The 20554-nt window shown below is 43.2% G+C and overlaps 1 protein-coding gene across 3 annotated transcripts in view; it reads left to right on the top strand.

The window, feature by feature from the left end:
* The window catches only part of LOC111744616 (myomegalin-like), a 91825-nt gene that overhangs the window by 23079 nt on the left and 48192 nt on the right, over positions 1 to 20554 (top strand). For 2 of the 3 annotated variants that reach the window (XM_023535319.1, XM_023535327.1), the window contains exon 2: positions 19691 to 19746. In XM_023535319.1, the coding sequence (XP_023391087.1) occupies positions 19719 to 19746 (28 nt within the window). In that variant the 5' untranslated portion in view covers positions 19691 to 19718. Of the gene's footprint in view, positions 1 to 5597; positions 5922 to 19690; positions 19747 to 20554 lie in introns of those variants that run through there. The other variant, XM_023535318.1, reaches the window with a different exon arrangement.

Genomic DNA, 20554 nt, shown 5'->3' with positions numbered 1-20554 from the left:
TTTTTTTGAGTGAATGAATAAATGAGCGAGATAACGTATCAGAATTATTGTGTACATTTGAAGCATTGCTCTGGTTGTCCATTTCTGCAAAATGATGTATTTCAAAACTTAGCGGCTTAAAACAACCACCAATTTATGACATCTTATGATTTTGTGGGTCAGGAATTTGGATAGGTCTCAGCTGAGCAGTTTATCTGCTTTGTGTGGCGTTAACTGGGTCACCCGGTGGCATTCAGCTGGAGGCTTCTCTAGAGGTCCCAGAACAACTTTGCTCACACCGGCCACAGAACGTGAGGGATGCTTGATGCCTCCGCGGGGACCGCTAGGTGCTATTTCACAAGTGGTCTCAGGGCCTCGACAGCAAGGTGCTCAGACTTCCTTCATGGTAATTCAGAGTATCTAGTGGCCCAGGTGGAAGCTTCAAGGCTCCTTACGACCTAGCTTCAACATTTGTGACCCGATGCTGTATTCTATTGGTCAAGCAGGTCTCTAAGAATGGCCTAATTCAAGGCGTGGAGAATTAAAGCCAGATCTCAGTGGGAGAAGTAGCAAAGAACTCTCAGCCATCTCTAATCTACCACATTCCTCTCCCTTTTGGCCATAAACATTACTACGTGCATGACTCCCTCCCTCCCAAAGCCCCCCAGTTTCATAACATTGACTGCATCAGCTCAGTAGTCCAGAATCTCACCATCTACATCAAATTCAGAGAAGATGAGGCTCCTGGAGTGCAGCTCCTTGAGTGTGGTTCCCCTCTGAGGACCTCCCGGTCTGCCCTCTGGGCTCTGGGCTCCATTCTTTGAGTCATTCTTTCTCCATAAGAAACGGCCTTTGTGTGCAGTTGGGCAACTTTCTCAGCTGGCTTCCTCTCAGTGGCGGGCTGAGAATCTAGCGTTTTCCTTCTGTACTGTCTCATCCTTTTCCATCCAAGCTGCTGCAATTTGCTTGAAAACTTTGAGAGCGTCTTTTGTACTAATTTATAATCAACGCCTCTAGACAAAAGCCTTTCTGTTTAACTGAAATGATAGATGAGGCGCCACCTTAAATCTTCTCGAGTGTTTAACCACGTGTCTGACAGTCACATCTAGGATTGATTTTTACCATGCGCATTAGAAAATGGACAACTTTTGACTCCCCCAAAACTTTACTAGCAGCCTACTGTTGACCGGAAGCCTTCCTGATCACATAGCAGTCAATTAACACATGTTTTGCATGTTATATATATGACATCCTGTGTTCTTACAGTAAGGTAAGCTGGAGAAAAGAAAATGTTATTTGGAAAATCATAAGGAAAAATACATTTACAGTATTGTACTCTATCGAAACTATAAGTTTACATTGTCTGTTTACGAGATGGAAAAAAATTTATGGATAAATGAATCCATGCAATTCAAACCCATGTGGTTCAAGGGTCAACTGTACTTCTTATTTTGAAAGCTTTTACTATTTAGAGAAACTGGGGATGAGAAGCAGTCTGATTTTTGAACCTAGCAAGTCCTGACTACATTTTCTCTAAATTCTGCTTAAAAACTGAATTGTTATTTTTTTTTTAAGCCTATCTTTTTTTATTCATACCTTTTCATATGTGGTCAAAAGAAACCAGTCCATACTTTTGAAATTCTGCCTAAAAATTTCTTTTGCTAGAACTACCCATTCATTAAGTACATTTTCTATCTTCCACATTCCAATGGTAATGGTTTTGATAAATTTCTGCCACTATATAACGCGAGTCATTTTCCTTTTCAGCCTCCAATATTGTTTTCTTCACAGTCTTTCCAGCAGTTTCCTCAGTGTCCTTCCAGCTTTCATAAACACTCTCCTGGAGGCCTTCCCAGCTCCTGCTACATCCAGGTCCCAAAGTCATTGCCCCTTGTGTTAGGGTTTTGTTATAGGAACACGCCACTTACAGATACCAAACTTGGTTCACTTGTCTATTGCTACTTAGTAAACTCCTCCAAAACGTATGGCTTAACACACACACACACACACACACACACACACACACACACACAAAGCATTTTATTTATATATAACGATTTAGGGGATCAGTGATTCTGGCATGACTCAGCAGGGCAAATTTACTCCAAGAGCCCCACCTGGGGTTGCTCGATTATGTCCAGCTGATGGCCGGGCCGATCTGGAAGGGGCAAGACTGCTTCACTCAGATGCCTGGCTCCTTGGTGGGAACTGCTGGATGCTGGGCTCAGCTAGGCCCCTCCCTCTTTCGTAGTCTCTCAGCCTCTCCACAGAGATTCTCTCACAGGGGCTTCAAAGGCAGGTCCCCAAGAGTCTTGCATGGAAGCTGCAAGGCTTCCTTTTGAATTAGCCTTGGCAGCCCCAGAACTTCTTTTACACTGCATCCTATGGTCAAATAAGCCTCTAAGATCAAGCCAGATTAAAGATGGCGGGGGTGGGGGGAGGAGCAGCAATTAGATTCCATCCCTCAGTGGGAGAAGGAGGACATAATTTGTGGTCATCTTTAATCTACCAGACACTCTATCTTTGCAGAACGATTCCTCTTTGTCTGGAAAAGACATTTTTTAAACCCAAGGTTAAAGAGATGGGCCTGGAGCTGTGAGGGACAAAAGAGACATTTGCTAACTAGCCATGTCAGCTGAGTCGATCAGTGAAGGGACAGAAGTTGCAGACATAGTGCTCTCCCATCTAAGTCTCAATGAATTTTGGGGGCCAAAATCAGGGAAAGGGTGTGTATGCTGTGTGGTTAGGGATGACATGCTGGAGGTAAACTGGTTTCACACCTCAGCTTTGTGAACATAGGCCATTTACTTCCCCTCCCTGTGTCCCACGTAAGTCACCCACAAAACAGAGATAAGGAAGCTCACCTCATTATGTTATTGTGAGGATGAAAGGAGTTAGTACTTGCAACGCTTTTAGAAGAGAATCTAGCAAAAATATGTTAGACATGGTTATCTTTATTATTGCTTTATAGTTTATGGAGTAATTCATTTCAAGATACATCACAAGTCTGCCAACGTTCTTACACTCCTGTACTCTACTAAGAAGAGAATATTTCCCAGGTAGCCACTGCTTCTTCAGTGTGGATCTCAGAATGAGAGATACATGAACCAGACTTGAACCCATGCCTAACCAATCCATACCGAAACCACACATCCTTGAGTGTAAGTGGATGTTCGTTGTACAATACTGAGATTTGGGAGTTCTTTGTTAAGCAGCATTGTTTCAGCAATATGATGACTAATGCGATATATAATATAAAATATATAATATATAATACTCGACCCAGCAGGATTTCATGATGACTAGCTACTACAGACAATAGTTTGCAAGTAAGCATATGAAATAAGAACTTACTGGTTAGTATTCTGAGAAATATAAAGTAAAATGAGATAAATTATTTCTATACTATATAGAATAGATATATACCTAAATAGCTAATAACTATTAAATTATTTTTCATCTATTAAATGAAGAAAAAATTAAAATGAGTGTCTAGTGTTGTAGAGGTTGTCTAAGATGATAAAATTAAAAAGTCCTTACCCTAAATGCCTTAAGAAGTTATCCTAGGGAAATAATTCAAAAGAAGGAAATGATGAAGGCAGGGAAACTTCATTAAGGCATTGTTTATAAGAATCTAATATTAAAAAGAGAATAATTATACAGTAATATAATATTAAGTAAACTATGGTTGTACTGTTATTGTAATATATAATCATTAGAATAAATATGAGCAAGTATTTAATATTTATTAAATATTAAGTATTTAATATTTATTAAATACTTGCTCATATTTATTCTAATGATTATATATTACAGATATAAGGCAGAAAAGGCAGATATAAACATATCTGAGCTATAATCATAACTACAAAAACTTATGGGATTACAGGTAATTTACTTTCTACATACTATTCTTTATTTTTCAAATGTTTCACAATGAGCGTGTTATGAACTTTGTGAAAAAATAATTTTAAAAACAAATGAGCATATTTTCTAGCCTCACTTCTGAGACCCCACCCTTTGTCTAGCTCATGCTACTGTTTCTTGAATGCAGCACAGGTCTGGCTGCAGACAGAGGTCCTCTCCACACTCGGCAGCCCATAATTTGACTTGAGGCAAACTAAATATAGCACCAACTTGGGGGTGGAGGATGGAAATCTAACTTTCTCTGCCTCTTTTTATTTTATTTATTTATTTTTGCGTCAGTGGCAGCAGGAGATTCTCTTCCAGGCTGGTGGCCTATGAGCCTTGTCTCAGGTCAAACTAGACCTGAAGGTCCAATTTAAATAGTTGTAAAATGTTTCCCGGGAACAGTCTAAGCTCAGGAGCACTGTGGCCTTAGGTACAAGCTAAATGTCAAGGTCGGAGGATTCTAGACTGGGGGCCTTTTGGATGGTTCCTCTGAATTCGCAAATGTTTTAATGTTCTCCTACCCTCCCAGATCCTATTCTGTACTGATAATAAGGAGAATTAATCCAAGAAGTGGGAGGTGGGATGACAGTTTGCCTGGAGAATACAGGCTTCCTATGGTCTCACTCGTACTTAGGCATGCTCAGGGCCTTCCTGAGATAAACTCCTAGGATACCTGAGAGAACCAATTCATCCTAGAGAAGCCTCGTTGGTCTTATCCTCAGAGAATGTGTCTCTGGGGCCGCACTGAGCAGAAGGCAACCTGTGTCAGAGCCTCAGCAGAGCTTTTAAGACTTTCGGAGTCTGAAATCCATCATCCGTGAAACAAATATAACCAAGTCAACATTGCCACGTGTGGGCACCATAAAGCTTTCTGCAAATTATAGAAAGGTCAGTGGTAATGCTAATAATAACTGATTATGTCACTTAATAAAAACGTTTTATTCTAGAGCTAAAAAAAAAAAGGAGCTTCAGGGCCGTAAGCACGTTCATTGTAGCACGTCCGACTTGTTTAAACCTTGTTAGGTAAGTAGATGGTACAGGGTCTCAGGCAGTGCCGTCTGCAAAAGACTGTTCTCCATCGTCTTAGAACAGTCGTGGGTCCTGGTGGCTGCGGTCTCGGAGCTTTTCTAGTGTCCCGGGAAGTGCAGGACCCCTCCGCCCTCTTGCAGCTGGTGCTTGGGAAATGGAAACCCAGGAGACAAAATGCCATGAAACCAGAGCATGCGCGAGAGGGAGGCAGCGAATAAGGCTGCATGGTTTGGTTAGGATGCTTCCTTTCCCGAGGAAGTTTCCTGTCCCCAAATGAATGGTGAGACTGACACGTCAGACCTCCAGGAAAATAACATGTCCTGTGACCACCTGGCGTGGGCATCTGCGTTCAGCCAGGATTGCACCTAAAACCTTCCTGGACTCCAGCTCCGGCTGCGGGGTGACCTGCGGGTGGGGTGATGCAGGCACACAAGAGGACCTCCCCTCCACATTCTCCCTGCAGTTGGCTGGTGTTTTCCAAAGCCCTTCGGTGGGTCGGGCGAGGGTCAGGGGCTTGGTACGGCGTCGCCTAAGCCCTCTACCCTCTGCCGACATCACCAGGACAGGGCGGCCGTGACCTGGGCGGGCTCAGCCGCTGCACGCTGTCGGAGCCCCGCCTCCTCGCGGGTGACAGCTCAGCTGGTGCGGAGCCACTGGAGCCAGCCAGTGGCGTCTCAGCCTGCGCTGCCTCTGGCTCCAGCCCCCGAAGCGGCTCCGGGCGCCGCTGCGCCCCACGTCCAGCTCCCCGCCGGTCCCTCCCTTGTGCCTGTCGCACCGTTAGCTGGAGGTTCGGCCACGTCAAATCGGTTTTCTGGAAGAGCAGCGAGCAGAGCCCTGTGGTCGCTCGCGCGGCAGGAGGGGGCTGCGGGTAGAGAGGCTGCCGCCCTTGGCGCCGGAGGCCGGGGGACAAGGCGACTGGCAGCCAGGCTGCGTCCGCGCCCGGGCGAGGGGCGTCCTGAGCCGAGGGACCGCGCCGGGAGGATGGAGCGGACGTGGGCGAGGTAGGCGAGCTGCTGCGTCCTCCGGGGCTGGGGTCACCCACCCCCCGCCTCCATCCCTGCGCCCTTTCGGGGGTCGCCCTCAGCACTAGGGGCTTGGACAGCTGCTCTTTTCCATCGCCTCCCCGCTCCCGAATTCCCAGCCCACTTCCCCGCGGGCCTCCCGCACCCGCACGCGTTCTGTTCCGGCGTTTTCCTCGCTTAACGAATCTCCCACCTCGTCCCGATGTTCAAAACACCCAGTGAGGCTGCGTGGGAGTTTCTGCAGAAAGGTTCCTCTGTCTGCTCTGTGTTCCACAGATGAGAAGGGTTCCCACGGGTCTCTCTTGAGAGACACCTTTGATTTCAGATACCTTGAAAACCAGCAGATTTCACGCTGCCACGTTTTCCTTCTCAACCTCACCCCCCACTGGTCGCACAAAGGCGAAGGGCTGAGCGCAGAGCCCCACAGTGCCCATCTCCAGAGGCTCCAATGGGAGCTGACTTTGGGAGAGGGAAAGAGAAGAGTCCAGGGCGCCCTTGGGGACTCGGGCTCGGTGGAGGCCCTGGGGCGACGACCCGCTTTTAGGTCGCATTTTGGAGAAGCCAGGTGGAATTGTTTTTCCTTTAGATCCTACCCCTCTCCTTAAATATACTTTAAAATGGAGCTCACTGAAGCCTCTGAGATGATGGGTGAGACAAAGACTTCATTTCTGGTTTTCAGTGGGAGGGCGGGCGGAGAGACGCTTCAGAGGTGTTTCCATAACAGATGCTCCTCGTCTCCAAGACTTCACGTTGCAAAACTGGAGTGGGGCCCAAGAGTGTCCTGAGTCCTAAGGGAGGGCGGACGGACAAACACGAAAGGGAAATGTGCACTTGACGGTATTTGTGAGAAAGACCTGGGGGATTTTAGCTGATTGTTCAACAGGAGTGAACTGTGTAATGTGAATTTTACAGGGAGAGCAAATGGATGTTCAGGGTGTGTTGATAAAGAGCACGCTATCTCGATTTGCCACTGGCGAGTCTACTCTTGCCCTCCTCAGGCCTTTGGAGGGGACTGTGCTCTGTTCTGGGCACTGCTAGATGAAAGGGGCTCACTGGAGAGACATGGACCAGGGGGACTGAAAACCATACCTGGAGGGGTGCCCAAAGGCCCTGGGCTCTGTGGCCTGGAGAAGTGAAGACTTGAGGGGAAGGCTGGATGATATAGCTCCCTTCGGCTGTTTGAAGAGCAGTTGGTGGTACAGGGAGTAGATGGATTTGAAATCGGTGAGGAGGTAAGCTGTGGGGAGGCACATTACGGCTGAGTGTAAGGGAAAACCCAGGTGACCCACCTGGGCAGTGAGGAGTCCTGAGTTATTCTGGAGTTATTCAAGCTAAGGCTGGATGACCGCTTGACAGCGATGTGAGTGAGTGTATCAGGGCTTCTTGCTCTCTCTGTGCTTTACACTCTTAACTTTTTAAAACTTTAGATGTAATAACTTCAGACAAATTGAGAAAAAAATTTCTAAAACTCACAAGTCATATGTTTAGAGTTCAGTTAATCTCACAGAGTGTACCTATATAACTGGCAATCAGACCAAGAAAGAGAACATAACCAGTACCCCTGAAACCCTCGTGACCCCAAGGACAACCATTATCCAAACTTCTTACACCGTAGATTAGTTTTGCCTGGTTTTGACCTTTCTGGAAGTAGAACTATCCACGGTGTACTGATTTTGTAACCGGTTTCTCTCACTCAGTCTTATGTTTGTGGGATTCTTTCACACTGTTGTGCATAGTTGTTCCTTTTTGCTTCTACGTAGAATCCTATCGTATGTAAATATATCAAGTTTATTTATCCAGCCTCCTGCCAATGAGCAGGGCAATTCGTGCTTTGGGGTTGTCACGAATGGAGTTGCCGTGAGCATCCCTGTGCGTGTCTTTTGGTGAACAGATGTACATTTCTGGTGGGTAAATACACAGACGTAGGATGGCTAGGTAATAGGAAATGCATGTTCAACTTGATCAGATACCGCCAAATAGTTTTGTAAAGTGGTCCCAAAGAGGATTTTCAAAGGCCTGAGTGAGACACAGTGAAAGAGTGCTCCATGTTGCTAGTCATCGGAAAAATACAGATTAGAACCACAGTGCCATACCACTATTACATATCCGATGGCCGAGATGAACAAGACAGAAAATAACAAATGTCGACCAGGCGAAGCAGTCAGAATGCTCACATTTTTTTTGTTACTCCGACCCACAGTAAGGAATGTATTTACATTACAACCAAGTACACTCCCATATGTAACCGAAACCAAAGTTTCAAGTAAAAATACTTAACTTTACTATGTGTTTTGTACTCTGATCTTTTCTACCCTATTCTTTTTTTCTTTAAAAAAAAAAATGAGGTGTGACTCACTAAATTTATTTCACCACCTAATGGGTCACACATGGAAAAACCCTGTAATCATATATCATAACTGATGTCTCGGATTCTTCCTAACTCACAGCTAAGTAAGATCGGTTTATAAACATGTATTCAAAATGTGAGAGCCCAGTACAGACCGGGCACTGTGCTCAATGCTAAGGATGAAACAATGAATGAGACTGGGTTTCTGTCTTCTCAGTGTCTATAATTCGAATAGAGGCTGAGGCAGACACGTGCGTTGGCTGCTCTGAGAGCACCGTGGAGGAACACAACTTGGGGGATTCAAAGAATAGAAATTAACTGTGAAGCTACCATTTATTAAGCTCGCATTCTTTAGCTTATATGTTAATCCCTTTGCCTACTCGATCCGCTCAGTCTTCATACCCTGTGAGGTTTGAGGTAAATCTAATTCCCAAAACTGCTTGTAATCGCTTCATTCGTGTATCGTAGGTAACTCCAGCCCGGCTGGTTCTTCATCACATTTCCTCCTCTCTACTGTATCTCTTACAAGGATCCTTGTGATTACATTGGGCTCACCAGATAATCCAGGATAATCTCCCCATCTCAAAATCCTTAATCACATCTGGAAGTCTCTTTTGCCATATAAAGTGACGTATTCACAGGTCCCAGATATTTGGACGGCCATTATCCAGCCTATACCACCCTGTTAAAAGCTGGGAAAATCATTACTGATTCTCTTCCCCCTATCGGGGGAAATGTTCTTGTTTCCAGCATATGGGAAAGCTGAATAAACGGTCAGGTGATTCACATATGAGCCTTCTACGATTTTCCTGAACAAATTACTCAAGAAAAAGTGAACTTGAACTATTTAAGGGCTACCTAATAAGATTGAACATTAGGAAAAGACAAATTAATTAGTCTGTTTTGTTTTGTTTTGTTTTATATTAACCTGTAATTCAATTTAATACAAGCATTAATTGTATTTGCCTGCTGCTGCTGTAAAAGTTTGGCAAAGGGAAGTAACATCCAAGAAAAACTGTGGGTTGGTCTCAAAATTAAAGAATTTTTATTTTGTTTCTCCCCTCCCACATAGCCTTCCCCTAGGACAAGGTACCCCTTTACTACAGTTAAATTGCACTTAAAAGATCCCCATTGATAACTTACTTGCATTTTTTCTGCTCAATATTAAGTCTTAGGCTAGAGGAAGCAAGAACGTTTATTTCTCTTTGAATTTATGGTGAGTCAGCAGAGTCCCATTTACCACTGCATAGTGACAACCAGAGATGGAATTTCCCCCCCAATTTATAGATGTGGCAGCTGAGGCTAGGGAGGCTGAGTAAGCATTGGACCTTGAAGATCTGGTTGATTTCAATATCTTTGCTAACAGCCGTGCTCCTGGTTTGCATATGGCACTTTTTATTAGGGAAATGCTCCTTTTCATAATTCTGTTATTGAGACATCTTTGGACATTGAATTTCCCGTTTAACATTCAGCACTTCTAGCAATTAATTTTCTGCATTCGGGGAAGGAAAATCTCTGCCTTCACTACTCTGATCGACTTTTAAGTAGGCCCACACTCCGATTTTGGCTTGAGGAATTTGTCTCAAAGTAGATCAGTGCTTTCACCCCCACTTATTTCACACATAGTAGATTAGACTAGGGCTCCCCCCGCCCCCTTTCTTTTTTAACCTGTTAAAGCTGCATTGAAAATACCAGAAGACTGGGAAGGGGTCGGTTTTGTCTCTGAAAGGATAAATCAGCTGAACCTCTGCCATCACAGTGCCCTCTCCGGGTGACTCTGGGACAATCTACACGTGGCGGTGTGGAGCATCCATTCATTCAGTGGACGCCCTTGGACACCACAATAGACACTGATGCTAATTTATAAGTAAAATCCCAAACAGGGCTCAGAACATTCCACGAGTTGTCTCTGGCAAAAATTCAAATAGCGTTTAAAGTTAGAAGAAAGTCCAGAATAAGAGAGATGTCACGATGACCTAAGGTGGCTCTCTCCAGTTCTATTTTAAGACATTTAAAGGCAATGAGGACTTGTCGTCCTCTGTCTCAGAACATCTTCTGAGTTCTGTGTTTGGCAAGCGAGCGTGATCTGAACTTGCTTTTTTTCTTCCTCATGGCTAAAGCACTTCATTAGTCATACGCTATTTATAATAATAGTAATAATAATAACAACATAATTTCATGGCATTTTAATAGTTTCTAATATAATTTCTCTTCACCTATCTTATGATTTCCAGTCCCTTTCTCTTTGATCCACTCTGCAGAAAATGTTTTCTCCCTTGGCTTCTCCAAGGCCATCTGTGACAGGAGGTAACCTACAACTGGTGTCTTCTCATCATGGCCACGGTGGAAAGGGTGTAAAGAAGCAGTAACTGCTGACATATAGAAAACGTTGATTGACAAGGAAAACCGAATGATTTCTAGCTTTTCACATAATCGAAGAATATATTTATTTTCCATTTTAATAATGTAGGATATAATTATTCTAAATGTAGAATAGCATGTCATGTGGAAGGATAATACCTTATTTAATCATTCCCCTATATTACGGCCTTTAGGTTTCCAATTCTTATTATAAATTATACTTGATAAACATAAACATCTAGCCACATAAAACATGTTTCGTAGGATTTTTTTAAAATGATAAATGGTCAGAAGTAGAATAACTATGGCAAATACTTCTAGTTCTTGAAAATACACTGTAAATTGCTTAGGGTTTAGGCTCATAGAACTCATAATAACACAGAGAATATTTCATTCAATTTAAATATCTTTTTCAAGACCTGAGTCCCTACATTGCAGAAGGGGAAACAGAGGCACACACACACTGACATGAAGTGGCACGTACTAGGATATCCTAGGAGAATCTGCAGCAACACTCAACTTAACCCCTCTCTGGGGTAAAATGCTTCACTGTTGCTATTAATCTCTGTTCCTATTGTGAAGTGTTTCCTGAAATGATAATAAACAAAATTTTTAAAGAAAAATTTAATATAAGAAAGTAAAAGTAGATATAAATTACATAAAAATATGCATACATAGTAAGATGGTGGACAACACCCTTTATACCCTGCTTTAAAACTAAGTCGATACATGTTTTTATAACAGGAAGAAATTTACATTTATGTCTACCAAGTGACAACATGTGAAGTTTGGAATTGAGTTGGTTTTTGAAAGATTCTTCTGTTCATTACTTTGAGGTTTCCAAGTTATTTGTACCTTGGGAGCTGCATGATTGACAGCAGACCTGAGGAGCTGGCTCCGGGGTGTCACCTTACTCACCCTGAGCTAAAATTATTGTGCATGGGCCTGAATACGCCCATCATTCCCACCTACACACCTAGCCCTGCCTTTGCCAGGCTAACTGTTTATCCTTCAGAGCTTAGTTTCAGCATTACCTCCTTTTGGAAATATTTTTGGAACTTAGTTCTGGGTGTTTTTTGTAGCCAGAGCACGCTCTACTTTCTCTGTTATAGTATGCAGCTAACTGGTTGACTTGGTATTTTCCATATTCTGAGTTTATTGGAAGAAAGGATGGTCTTTTGTCTTTAAAGCTTCCGCTTTTTACATTGCTTCTAGAGCTCATCAAATCTCCAGTTAAGATCTTTCCATAGAACATTCCTTGCAGGCCCATGCGAATATTTGTTTGGTAGGTTGTGGAATGCATATAGAGGTTGTTAGCGCTTAATGCCGTTATACGTTCAAATTGTGCTTATTCGTTTCAGAAACATTCATCAAATGCCCGCTATGATCTTGACTTCTGGGTGCATAATAGTGAGCGATATAAAAACCCGCCATCGAGGTGGTGACATTCTAGAGCGGTCACCAGGCGTGAGTGTGCATTACTGTTGCACCTGGAACTCATAGTTTACGTCAGTGCGTCATGAGCACAGCCATCCTTTAGAGCTCAGCGGTACTGCAGACTCTCCACCCACATGATCCTCCACTCTAAAACTGTACTTCCTGAGCGCAAGGTCAGGTCCCCCATCTCTTCATTCTTCCTGAGCGTTCGGTTTACTACGGCACTTACCCCGGTCCCTCCACTTCTCTGTGTCTTCCAGGCCACCTGCTCTGTGTTCATGCCCTTGCTGAGCCCGGGTCAGCTACTTGAATCGTTCCCAGCTCTGCGTTACACTATCTTCCTGCCTTATCGATCCCCAACCTTTGGTGACCCTCAGTCATTTTTATTATCCACTAGGATTCCGTAAACTTGGTTTTAGTATGCCGTAAAACCACACTGAGAAGAAAGACGCCACATTCATTGTTTCTAATCTCAGGCACAGTCTGTAACGTTGTTAAGACATTCCTCCTTCCGCTCTCATCCGCCTCCTCATCTTCCCCTAAATGGATTCCTCAAAACCTTTGACTTCTATGATACACGTAAAGTCAAGGTACAAAATTATATGTTCAGTGTTATTTCCATTTTGTAGCATTCACGCAGGCATATGAACTGAAGAACAACTCACAGTAAATGCATAAAAATCTTTATCAATGTTACCTTTAGGTGGTAGCATTTTTTTATTATTTTTATTTTTCTTCATGCACTTTTTTTTCCGTTTCAAAATTTCTAGGAAAAAAAGCACGTATTTCTTTTAAAATCATGAAAAACAGATATCATCAAGAAAGGAAACAGGACAAGATCATGTGACTAAAAAGGCAGGTGAAAACAGAAAAAAAAATTATCTAGCTCTTGAAGTTCGGCCTTGGGCTCTGAGGTAGACTGAGCCCACTGCCTCGGCATACCCAGCGCCCCATGCATTGTGGCTGTTAGTGAAAACCGAGGTCTACAAACTGCATTGCCAGGACCAAAAGGGAAAAGCATCAGGGACGTTTTAGAAGTGAGTAGGAGCCCGTGTACCATCCCCGGGGGATGTGACTGAATCCGAAGCAGATTATTTAAACATCTCTTTTGAAAGGATGCTATCAGTGTCTTGGCTGATTCAGGGCACGGAGAGGAGAATTTATTAGATATTTGGACTTCTGATAAACTCACAGGGCAAAGTGAGGAAAACAAGTTACCTTTTTACAGGATTAAGTGGTTTTAGTGCAGGGTATAAAACTGGAAGTTGTTGCAGATGCACGAGACGCTTGCAGCTCCCTGTGGCTATTGCGGACTTAGCGTTCCAGAACACTGCCTCCCAGGGTTCCATTTGGCGAAGGTCAGTCTCAGTGAATAGACCCTGTTGAGTGAAGGGAATAATTGCAGGCTGTAGTGGAGAAAAGCGGGTGTTACTGTGTTGCTGCCAAACCAGTCCACACTTAGTCGGCGCACAGAGGGAGACTCACAAGATGTGCTCTCTCTGTCCCGAGAGGCCTTGCCGATTAAGCAGTCTAGCTTGCAATTTCATAATGATAGGTCTTGAGATGAGGACAAAATTATACTCTCGCTGTATGTATTATATGATAGTCTTGTGCTCTGCATCTGTGACTTCTACCCTATTTTGCATTTGAATGTACGTTTTTGCAGTTCCGGTGCCAAATTGGGGGAGATGTATCTGGCAATATTTGGAATGTAGAAGATAGACTCAGTGTCTTTCTTGGCAAGAGAAAAAAGGACCTGAGGAGAAGTCTCAGGGCTTATTCACTAGTGGTCTTTCCCTTTGTGATTGTGTTTGTTTCTGTCACCTCTCCTGCCTGTCAGTTTATTCTCTTGGTCTGTTAGAGACAATGCCACGTGCGACCACAGAGGAGGGTCAAGGAAGGCATGGCTATTTCGAGAAATTTGGGTAGAGAAAATAATGGATGACTCACTTTTCAAGATAGAATCTATATAAGAAGTCATGCTTGCCACTTCCCTTTTGGGATTTTAATCACTTGTCACATGGCGTCTGTTCTACCAGTACACACATACTCAGTGTGAGCCATGTCCATCGGGGGTGAGCGAATGTCCCGAAAGACAAATTCGTGTCAGGATTTGAGTCTAAATCTCGCCTCCTTCCCACAGTAGCGCTACCCACCCTTCCTGTCTCCTCACTTTCTCGGGGATCGTTTCCCTGGAGTCGAGGCAGGTACAAAGGGGGCTCACTTACCCAGTAAATATGGGGGTACAAATAGGGTGGACAGTAAAGATTTGGAGTCAGACAGATATAGTTTTTAAGTTTCTGAGCCCACTAGCCAACGAGCTGTATAATCTTGGGCAAATTAACCTTATCCTTCTGGACCTCTTGAAGTAAAATTGAGGTTACAGAACCTGTTTTCTAGGATTTTGTAAGGATTGAATGAGGTAATGCCTGGGAAGTATCGGGCACTCTAAATTGTGGTAGCAGCATTGGTGGTGGGTGTCTAAATAATGATGATGGCCATTTAAGGTTCGCGTTGAGGAATATTCCAGTGTTAGAACACGTGACGAACTATAAAGCTATACACAGGCAGTCCAGAGATTGATGTCTTTGTTTCTAAGTTGGCACTGTTTGCACAACTCTACCATTTCAAAATTATTAGGGCCCAAACTTTACATATTAAAGAAAGTAGGCCACTGTTCTTCTCCTTCAGGCCCTTTTATATCTGCAGGGGTTGAGGGTGGATACAAATTGAAAATATGAAAAATAGGTCTTTGAACATTAGAAAGATTTCTTTCATTTGAACCAGATTCTAGGAACTCATGTCAAATGAGCTTTAAGAATATGGGAATTAGAATGTGTGTTTCGGTTCAGTGTCTAGTAGTGGGGGGACCCCAATAAACAGCGAACATCAGCGACCTTCCTGTCATTCTACATACCCCGCCCCTGTTTGAGAAGGTCATTCTGAACCTAATCCCCTATATATTTCCTCTTTTATCGAGGGCGTTCATTAGAAGAGCAATGCATATCATGTCAAAAAATTTTTTAAATAAGAATTAATCTTTTTGTATAAAAATAGTAATAAAAAAAAGAAAATATTGACTTCTAGTCTCTACTATTCTAAACATCCAGCCTTTTTACTTCTCCAGATTCTCTGCTGATCTGTATCTGCAGGCGTTTTTACGATAGTGCAAGTTAGTCCTGATCTTTTCTTGCTGACGTTATTTTAAATCATATTTGGGGGTTCTGAGGGATTAGATAAAGCTACAGTGTTTGAGGTGGGATGTGCAAATCAGGAAATGGCTTCTCCCTTGACTGCCCTGAATAGTGCTCCTTGAGAGTTAGAGTTTGGGGAGGGTTTGGAAGGGGCAGTTAAAAAGGAAGTTGGAAGGGGTCCTGGGGGTCGTCTATGCTTACTCGGGTGGGAGGGCACAAAATGAAAGTCCTTGAACACACTCTTGATTCTCCTATTTTGGGGCCTTCATCATATTTTCTTATGTATTCATACCCATCCTTCGAGGCCTAGATTCCATGTTCTCTGTTTTCTGTAGATTTCCTAGACTCCCCAACCCATAAGGACAAGTGTATGTATATGATTGCCCTGGGGAGGGGGCCTGAGAAATAACCGCCCCTTTGGGAGTTTAGACACTCATGTGGGAAGAAATAGCCCTGGGTTAATTATCTTAATAGGTGAGACTGAGAAGGAAGAAATAATGGGGCCTGGACAGACAGCAGCCCTTTAGAAATAATTCGGGAGTGACGTTGGCCCTGGGGTTTCTCGTACTGCTCAGAGACTTGTTGCACAGGCTGCTTTGTAATTGTAAAGTTGTATGATCACCACCTGGCTATCGACTGAGAAAATTATTGGAAGAAATGATCATAGCGCAATTTGACAGCATCAGAGTATCACCGTGTAGCAGATGGCTTTGAGAGGAGCAATCATTTTCTGACCACTCCCAACCTAACCACCCTGGAAAACTGTAGGAAGAGCTAGTAATATGGAATATTGAATGTTGATGCATTGTTTGAGTCCAGTGTCTTCATCGCTCCTTATGAGCAAATCAAGAAAACATGGGTACCAATGTACCATATACTTGAATATAATAATAAAATAAAATTTAAAAAGCGTGTGTACTCTACCATGCAGAAGTTAAGTGAGCGAACAGCTGGTGGATGGGTTGTACTGGGAAAATGCTTTGTTCTTCAAATTAAGCAGGAGAGTGTCTTGGTAAAAATTAATAGATGTAATTTTAGTGGAATTGGTATCGGTACAGATAGATTGATGAGGTAGGGAGAAAAGGATAAGGCTCATTGAGGGAAAATACAGTTAGTTTATACAGGAAAACAACATTTAAGGCGAAGGCACCCCAGGGGGAAAAATCATACATGCGCATCTGTGCAGGGAAACTGTGAGTGCCCTGGCGAACCACACGCCCGCTGAGCCCGAGTCATTCGTGGACTCGTGTGAAAAAAAGAAATCGAGAAACACTTGGATTTGAGAAACTAGGACAAAGGATATACAAGTTATTTCCAGACGGGTAATACAGAAGAATTACATGTGTTATGCTTCGTGTGTGTGATTTTTGTGTGGGGGTGGGGCGAGCTCAGAGTCTGTCCCTAGCATACTCCAGTTCTCTCTGCATTTTATCAGATGTCGTCACAATTTGCAGTCCCCTAGACATGTGCCCTGTGTTTCTTCGCTACGAGCCCTTCCCCAGGGGGAGCATCAGATTCCTTACCAGCCTTTAGGAACAGCTGAGTGAACCCCACTCTCTGGCAATAAGAGGGAACTTGAGCTGTTAATAGAGTTTAAGTGATTTTTTTACAAATCTCCTGAGACTACAGTAAACCCATTAACTCAGTACCCATCCAAAGTGACCTCCTACCCCTCCAGTTATCGATTCACGCAGGGCAGGCAGCTAGCTCAGAGTGGGGGTGGGTAGGGTGGAGAAGGTGACGTATCTCGTGGGGCCGACATACATGGCGTCGTTGTAACCTGCTCCTGATCTAGAATGTGGAATCTTCGGAGCAAGGAGGATTGAATGAGATCATGTGTGGAAATTTCTTTGGATCCTTGGAAAGTATTAAAATGGATTTTATGGTTAAGCATCTATTAGAATAGAATTGCATAATTATTACAAGGAACCTTAGAAATTCATGCACTTCTTTTATAAATATTTGAGGAAACTGAAGCCCAGAGAGGTCAAAGTGACTTACTTAGTAGCTTGTTATCGCAAATTAATGAATTGTGTGCTGAAACCAATAGGTTACTCCAGACTGTGTCTTAAAGCGGAAATGAAATTCTGTCTGCACTTGACCTATACCAGGGTAACAGCCTCTGAGACCTATAAGGAATCAGGCCAATATCCTAAACAAGTGTATGAGCTGGGACCACAAGGACAGGGAGTGACCGGGACGGTGGCCAACTGGGAACGTACACGCGTTCCATTTAAAGGCTGCAAGATTTCCCTCATGTGCGAACACAGGCCCAGTGTTGACCCATCCATTTTCCAAGAGAAGTTAGAAGTGGGTCAGCTTTACGTTAACCAGGTAAAAGATGTTGGATGGACTGAACTTGGCCCGAGGAACAACCGTGCTTCTGATGGCAAGTGCAGTCACCTGGGTCTGCGGGCAGATCATGAAGCAATCTAACCAATGCGTGAATAGCAGCAGCTACGTATAAGTTTTTAACCCCATAAAGTTTTCAAGATATTGTTCTGGCTGATACTTTCTACATCCTGCCCCTACTTTATCTCAACAGAGGGGAATCCGTAAGTAGTACATTCGTCTCTTCCACTGTCCACTCTCAGTGAAAGTTTTTAATGAGACGTGGAAGGGGAAAGAGGCAGAGGGCCTGAAAGAACCACAAGTTGGTGATCTGCTTTTGAATAATAAAGAATTGCCACATGGTGGGTGTAGACCAATGTGCCCTATCTGGAACTAATTAAGTGAAGATTTATGCCAAGATCCAGCCCTGAGGCAGAGAAGAAAGAAAATCAACGATTTCTAAGTAAATGCCAGGCTGTCCTCTGCTTCCCTGTGAATGTCTTCTGGCTTTCCAAATCTGTTTATAGAATTGTTTTTGAAATGACTAACTGGGAATACCCACAGTTTAAGGAATAAGCTTAATGTTGAAAGCGTCTCTCTGTGGGATCGGTACATTCATCTCTGTTTCTGCCCTTCCCACCCAGCCGGTCTGTTGTCAAAACAGTAGCCAGTCCTTTAAAAACATTCATCGCTCAGTCCATCTCTCTTTCTGACTCACAAGACTCAAGTGGCTAAATGCCTCTCAGTGTCCCAAAAGGCTTTATACAATCTGCCCCCTGCCCAGCCTTCCATTTACTCCCCTGACTTCACCCCCCTACTACCCACCACTTGCTCATTCTGCCTAGCCACACCGGTTTCCTTTCTGTTCCAAAAATGCTCTGGCATGCTCGCTCCTGAGAGCCTTTGCGTTTGATGTTCTCTGCTTAGAAGACTCTTTCCCCAGATACCATCATGGCTACCCTTGGTGCTTTTCAGAGAAACCTTGCCTGCTGAAAATTGCCATCCCCCCACCCCCCATCCCTATCCCTCCAGCGCCCCCAATCCCATTCCTGAATTGAATTTTTTATAGTACTTGTCCTTGGTTGCTACATTTTATTTATTGGTTTTCCCTTACTGTCAATTCCATGAGTGCAGGCATTATTGTCTGTTTTGTTCACTGCCACATTCACGGAGTTAAAGCGCTGCCTTAAAACAGAATAGGTCTTTGATAAGTATTTGTTAATACATTTCGAGATTTTATTCCCCCTCGTGTGCCAGGAATGGTGATCTTCACCGTGCTGGATAAATACACCTCTTGCTACTGCATCGTGGTTTTTTTTTTTTTTTTCTATTAATAGACTTTGTCTGTTTTCCAAGTTTTCTATGTCAATTCTACTTCCTAAACACATCTTGAGGTTTTTTGCTTCTCTCCATCGCCATCGTCTTTCGCCTTAGTTACAGCCATCAGAAGCTCTTGCCTTCCCCATCCACCCTTGTTCCCTCCACACAGTCGCACTCGGCAGCCAGAATGATCTATCTAAAATCCAGATCTGGTCATTTACCATTCATTTCCTCATTTAAAATCCATCGCCCGTCTCATAAAACTCAATATCCTTACGCCATCCCACAAGGCCGTGCGTGATCTGGATGCAACATTGCCTTTTTCTGTTCCTCTTACAGGCTGATTTCCTTCCCAGCTCTGGGTCTTTGCTCTTCCCTGATGATGGAATACCCTTCTGTTCCTACTTTTCACTTGGTTGACATTCTCTTCATCTCAGTTTAAATGCCCCTTTCTCTGAGTCTCTCTAGTCATGAAGATACTCTGCGTTTTCCTTCATAGCGTTTACCACATGGTAATGCAATACTTGGGGAAGCGTTTTTTAATTACTACCTCTGTATGTGCTCACTGAGGATCAGAGCCCTTCCTGTGGGGTTTGTCTTTGTATCTCCAGCACTTAACACCGTCCCTGTTACGTAGTAAGAGCTTAATGAATAGTTGTGAAGAAAAAAATGAAAATGGAGTGTAGGTGTCTTGCACCCCAAGGATCAGGGGCCACTTGGGGGTGGTTATCTCATTAAGTATTTGTTTCTCTCCACAGAGATTATTTTGCGGAGGATGACGGGGAGATGATACCCAGAACAAGTCAAGCGGCAGGTAAGGAGGCCGTGGGGCTTTGCCTCGCTGAATTCTTGGTTTCCTGCTAATTATAAATCCCTCGACTCATGGACCCTTTAAATTCATCATGGCAATATCCTCAGACTTTTTGTGAATTTCCAAATATGCACATACCACAGTAGCATGTAATTCCCCATCTTCCCGGCACAATGCAGGAAATCATAACTAAAATACTTATGTAAACTCTTCATACTTTTAATGATTCTGTAATTGCAGGATTCAGGTCACTTGCAAAATGATTGAAATGGATTCTGCTACTAAAATGAAATCTCTGCTGCGATTTACCGTGAAAATGGACATAATAATAGTGTCAACCTCATAAGTGAGATTGAGAAGATCTTAATACATAGTTTGTGACGGAATAAGTACCCAGCAAATATTATTATTAACCTATTCATAATAATATTATACCATTACTGCCCTAATATTAGCCGGGGATCTACCTAAATTAGAAAACCAAAGTGAAGATAGCTCTCTTTTGGGGACGATTTTTCACAAAAACTTTTAATCACTTAAGGGTTTTACTTACTTTGCTAAATAAGCAATGTGCCTTTTTCAAGCTAGTCTTGAAGCACAGATGGTTCATATGCGCAATGTGGAAAAAAGTTTATAATTTAATGTGTCGAGGACTTTGGAGTCACATAAAATTAGCATTTGTAATTGTGTCTGTTAAATCTACAAATTCCTAGGATCTATCATACTCACTTTAGCATCAAGATCCTACATTTTGAGGTAAAAATCGAAAGACTAGGGCAAAAATGGAAGGGGAATAGAAAAAATGCCAAGT

The sequence above is a fragment of the Pteropus vampyrus genome, unplaced genomic scaffold, assembly GCF_000151845.1.
Source record: "Pteropus vampyrus isolate Shadow unplaced genomic scaffold, Pvam_2.0 Scaffold6, whole genome shotgun sequence".
Lineage (NCBI taxonomy): Eukaryota > Metazoa > Chordata > Mammalia > Chiroptera > Pteropodidae > Pteropus > Pteropus vampyrus.
This window is presented reverse-complemented; position numbering and strand designations above follow the sequence as displayed.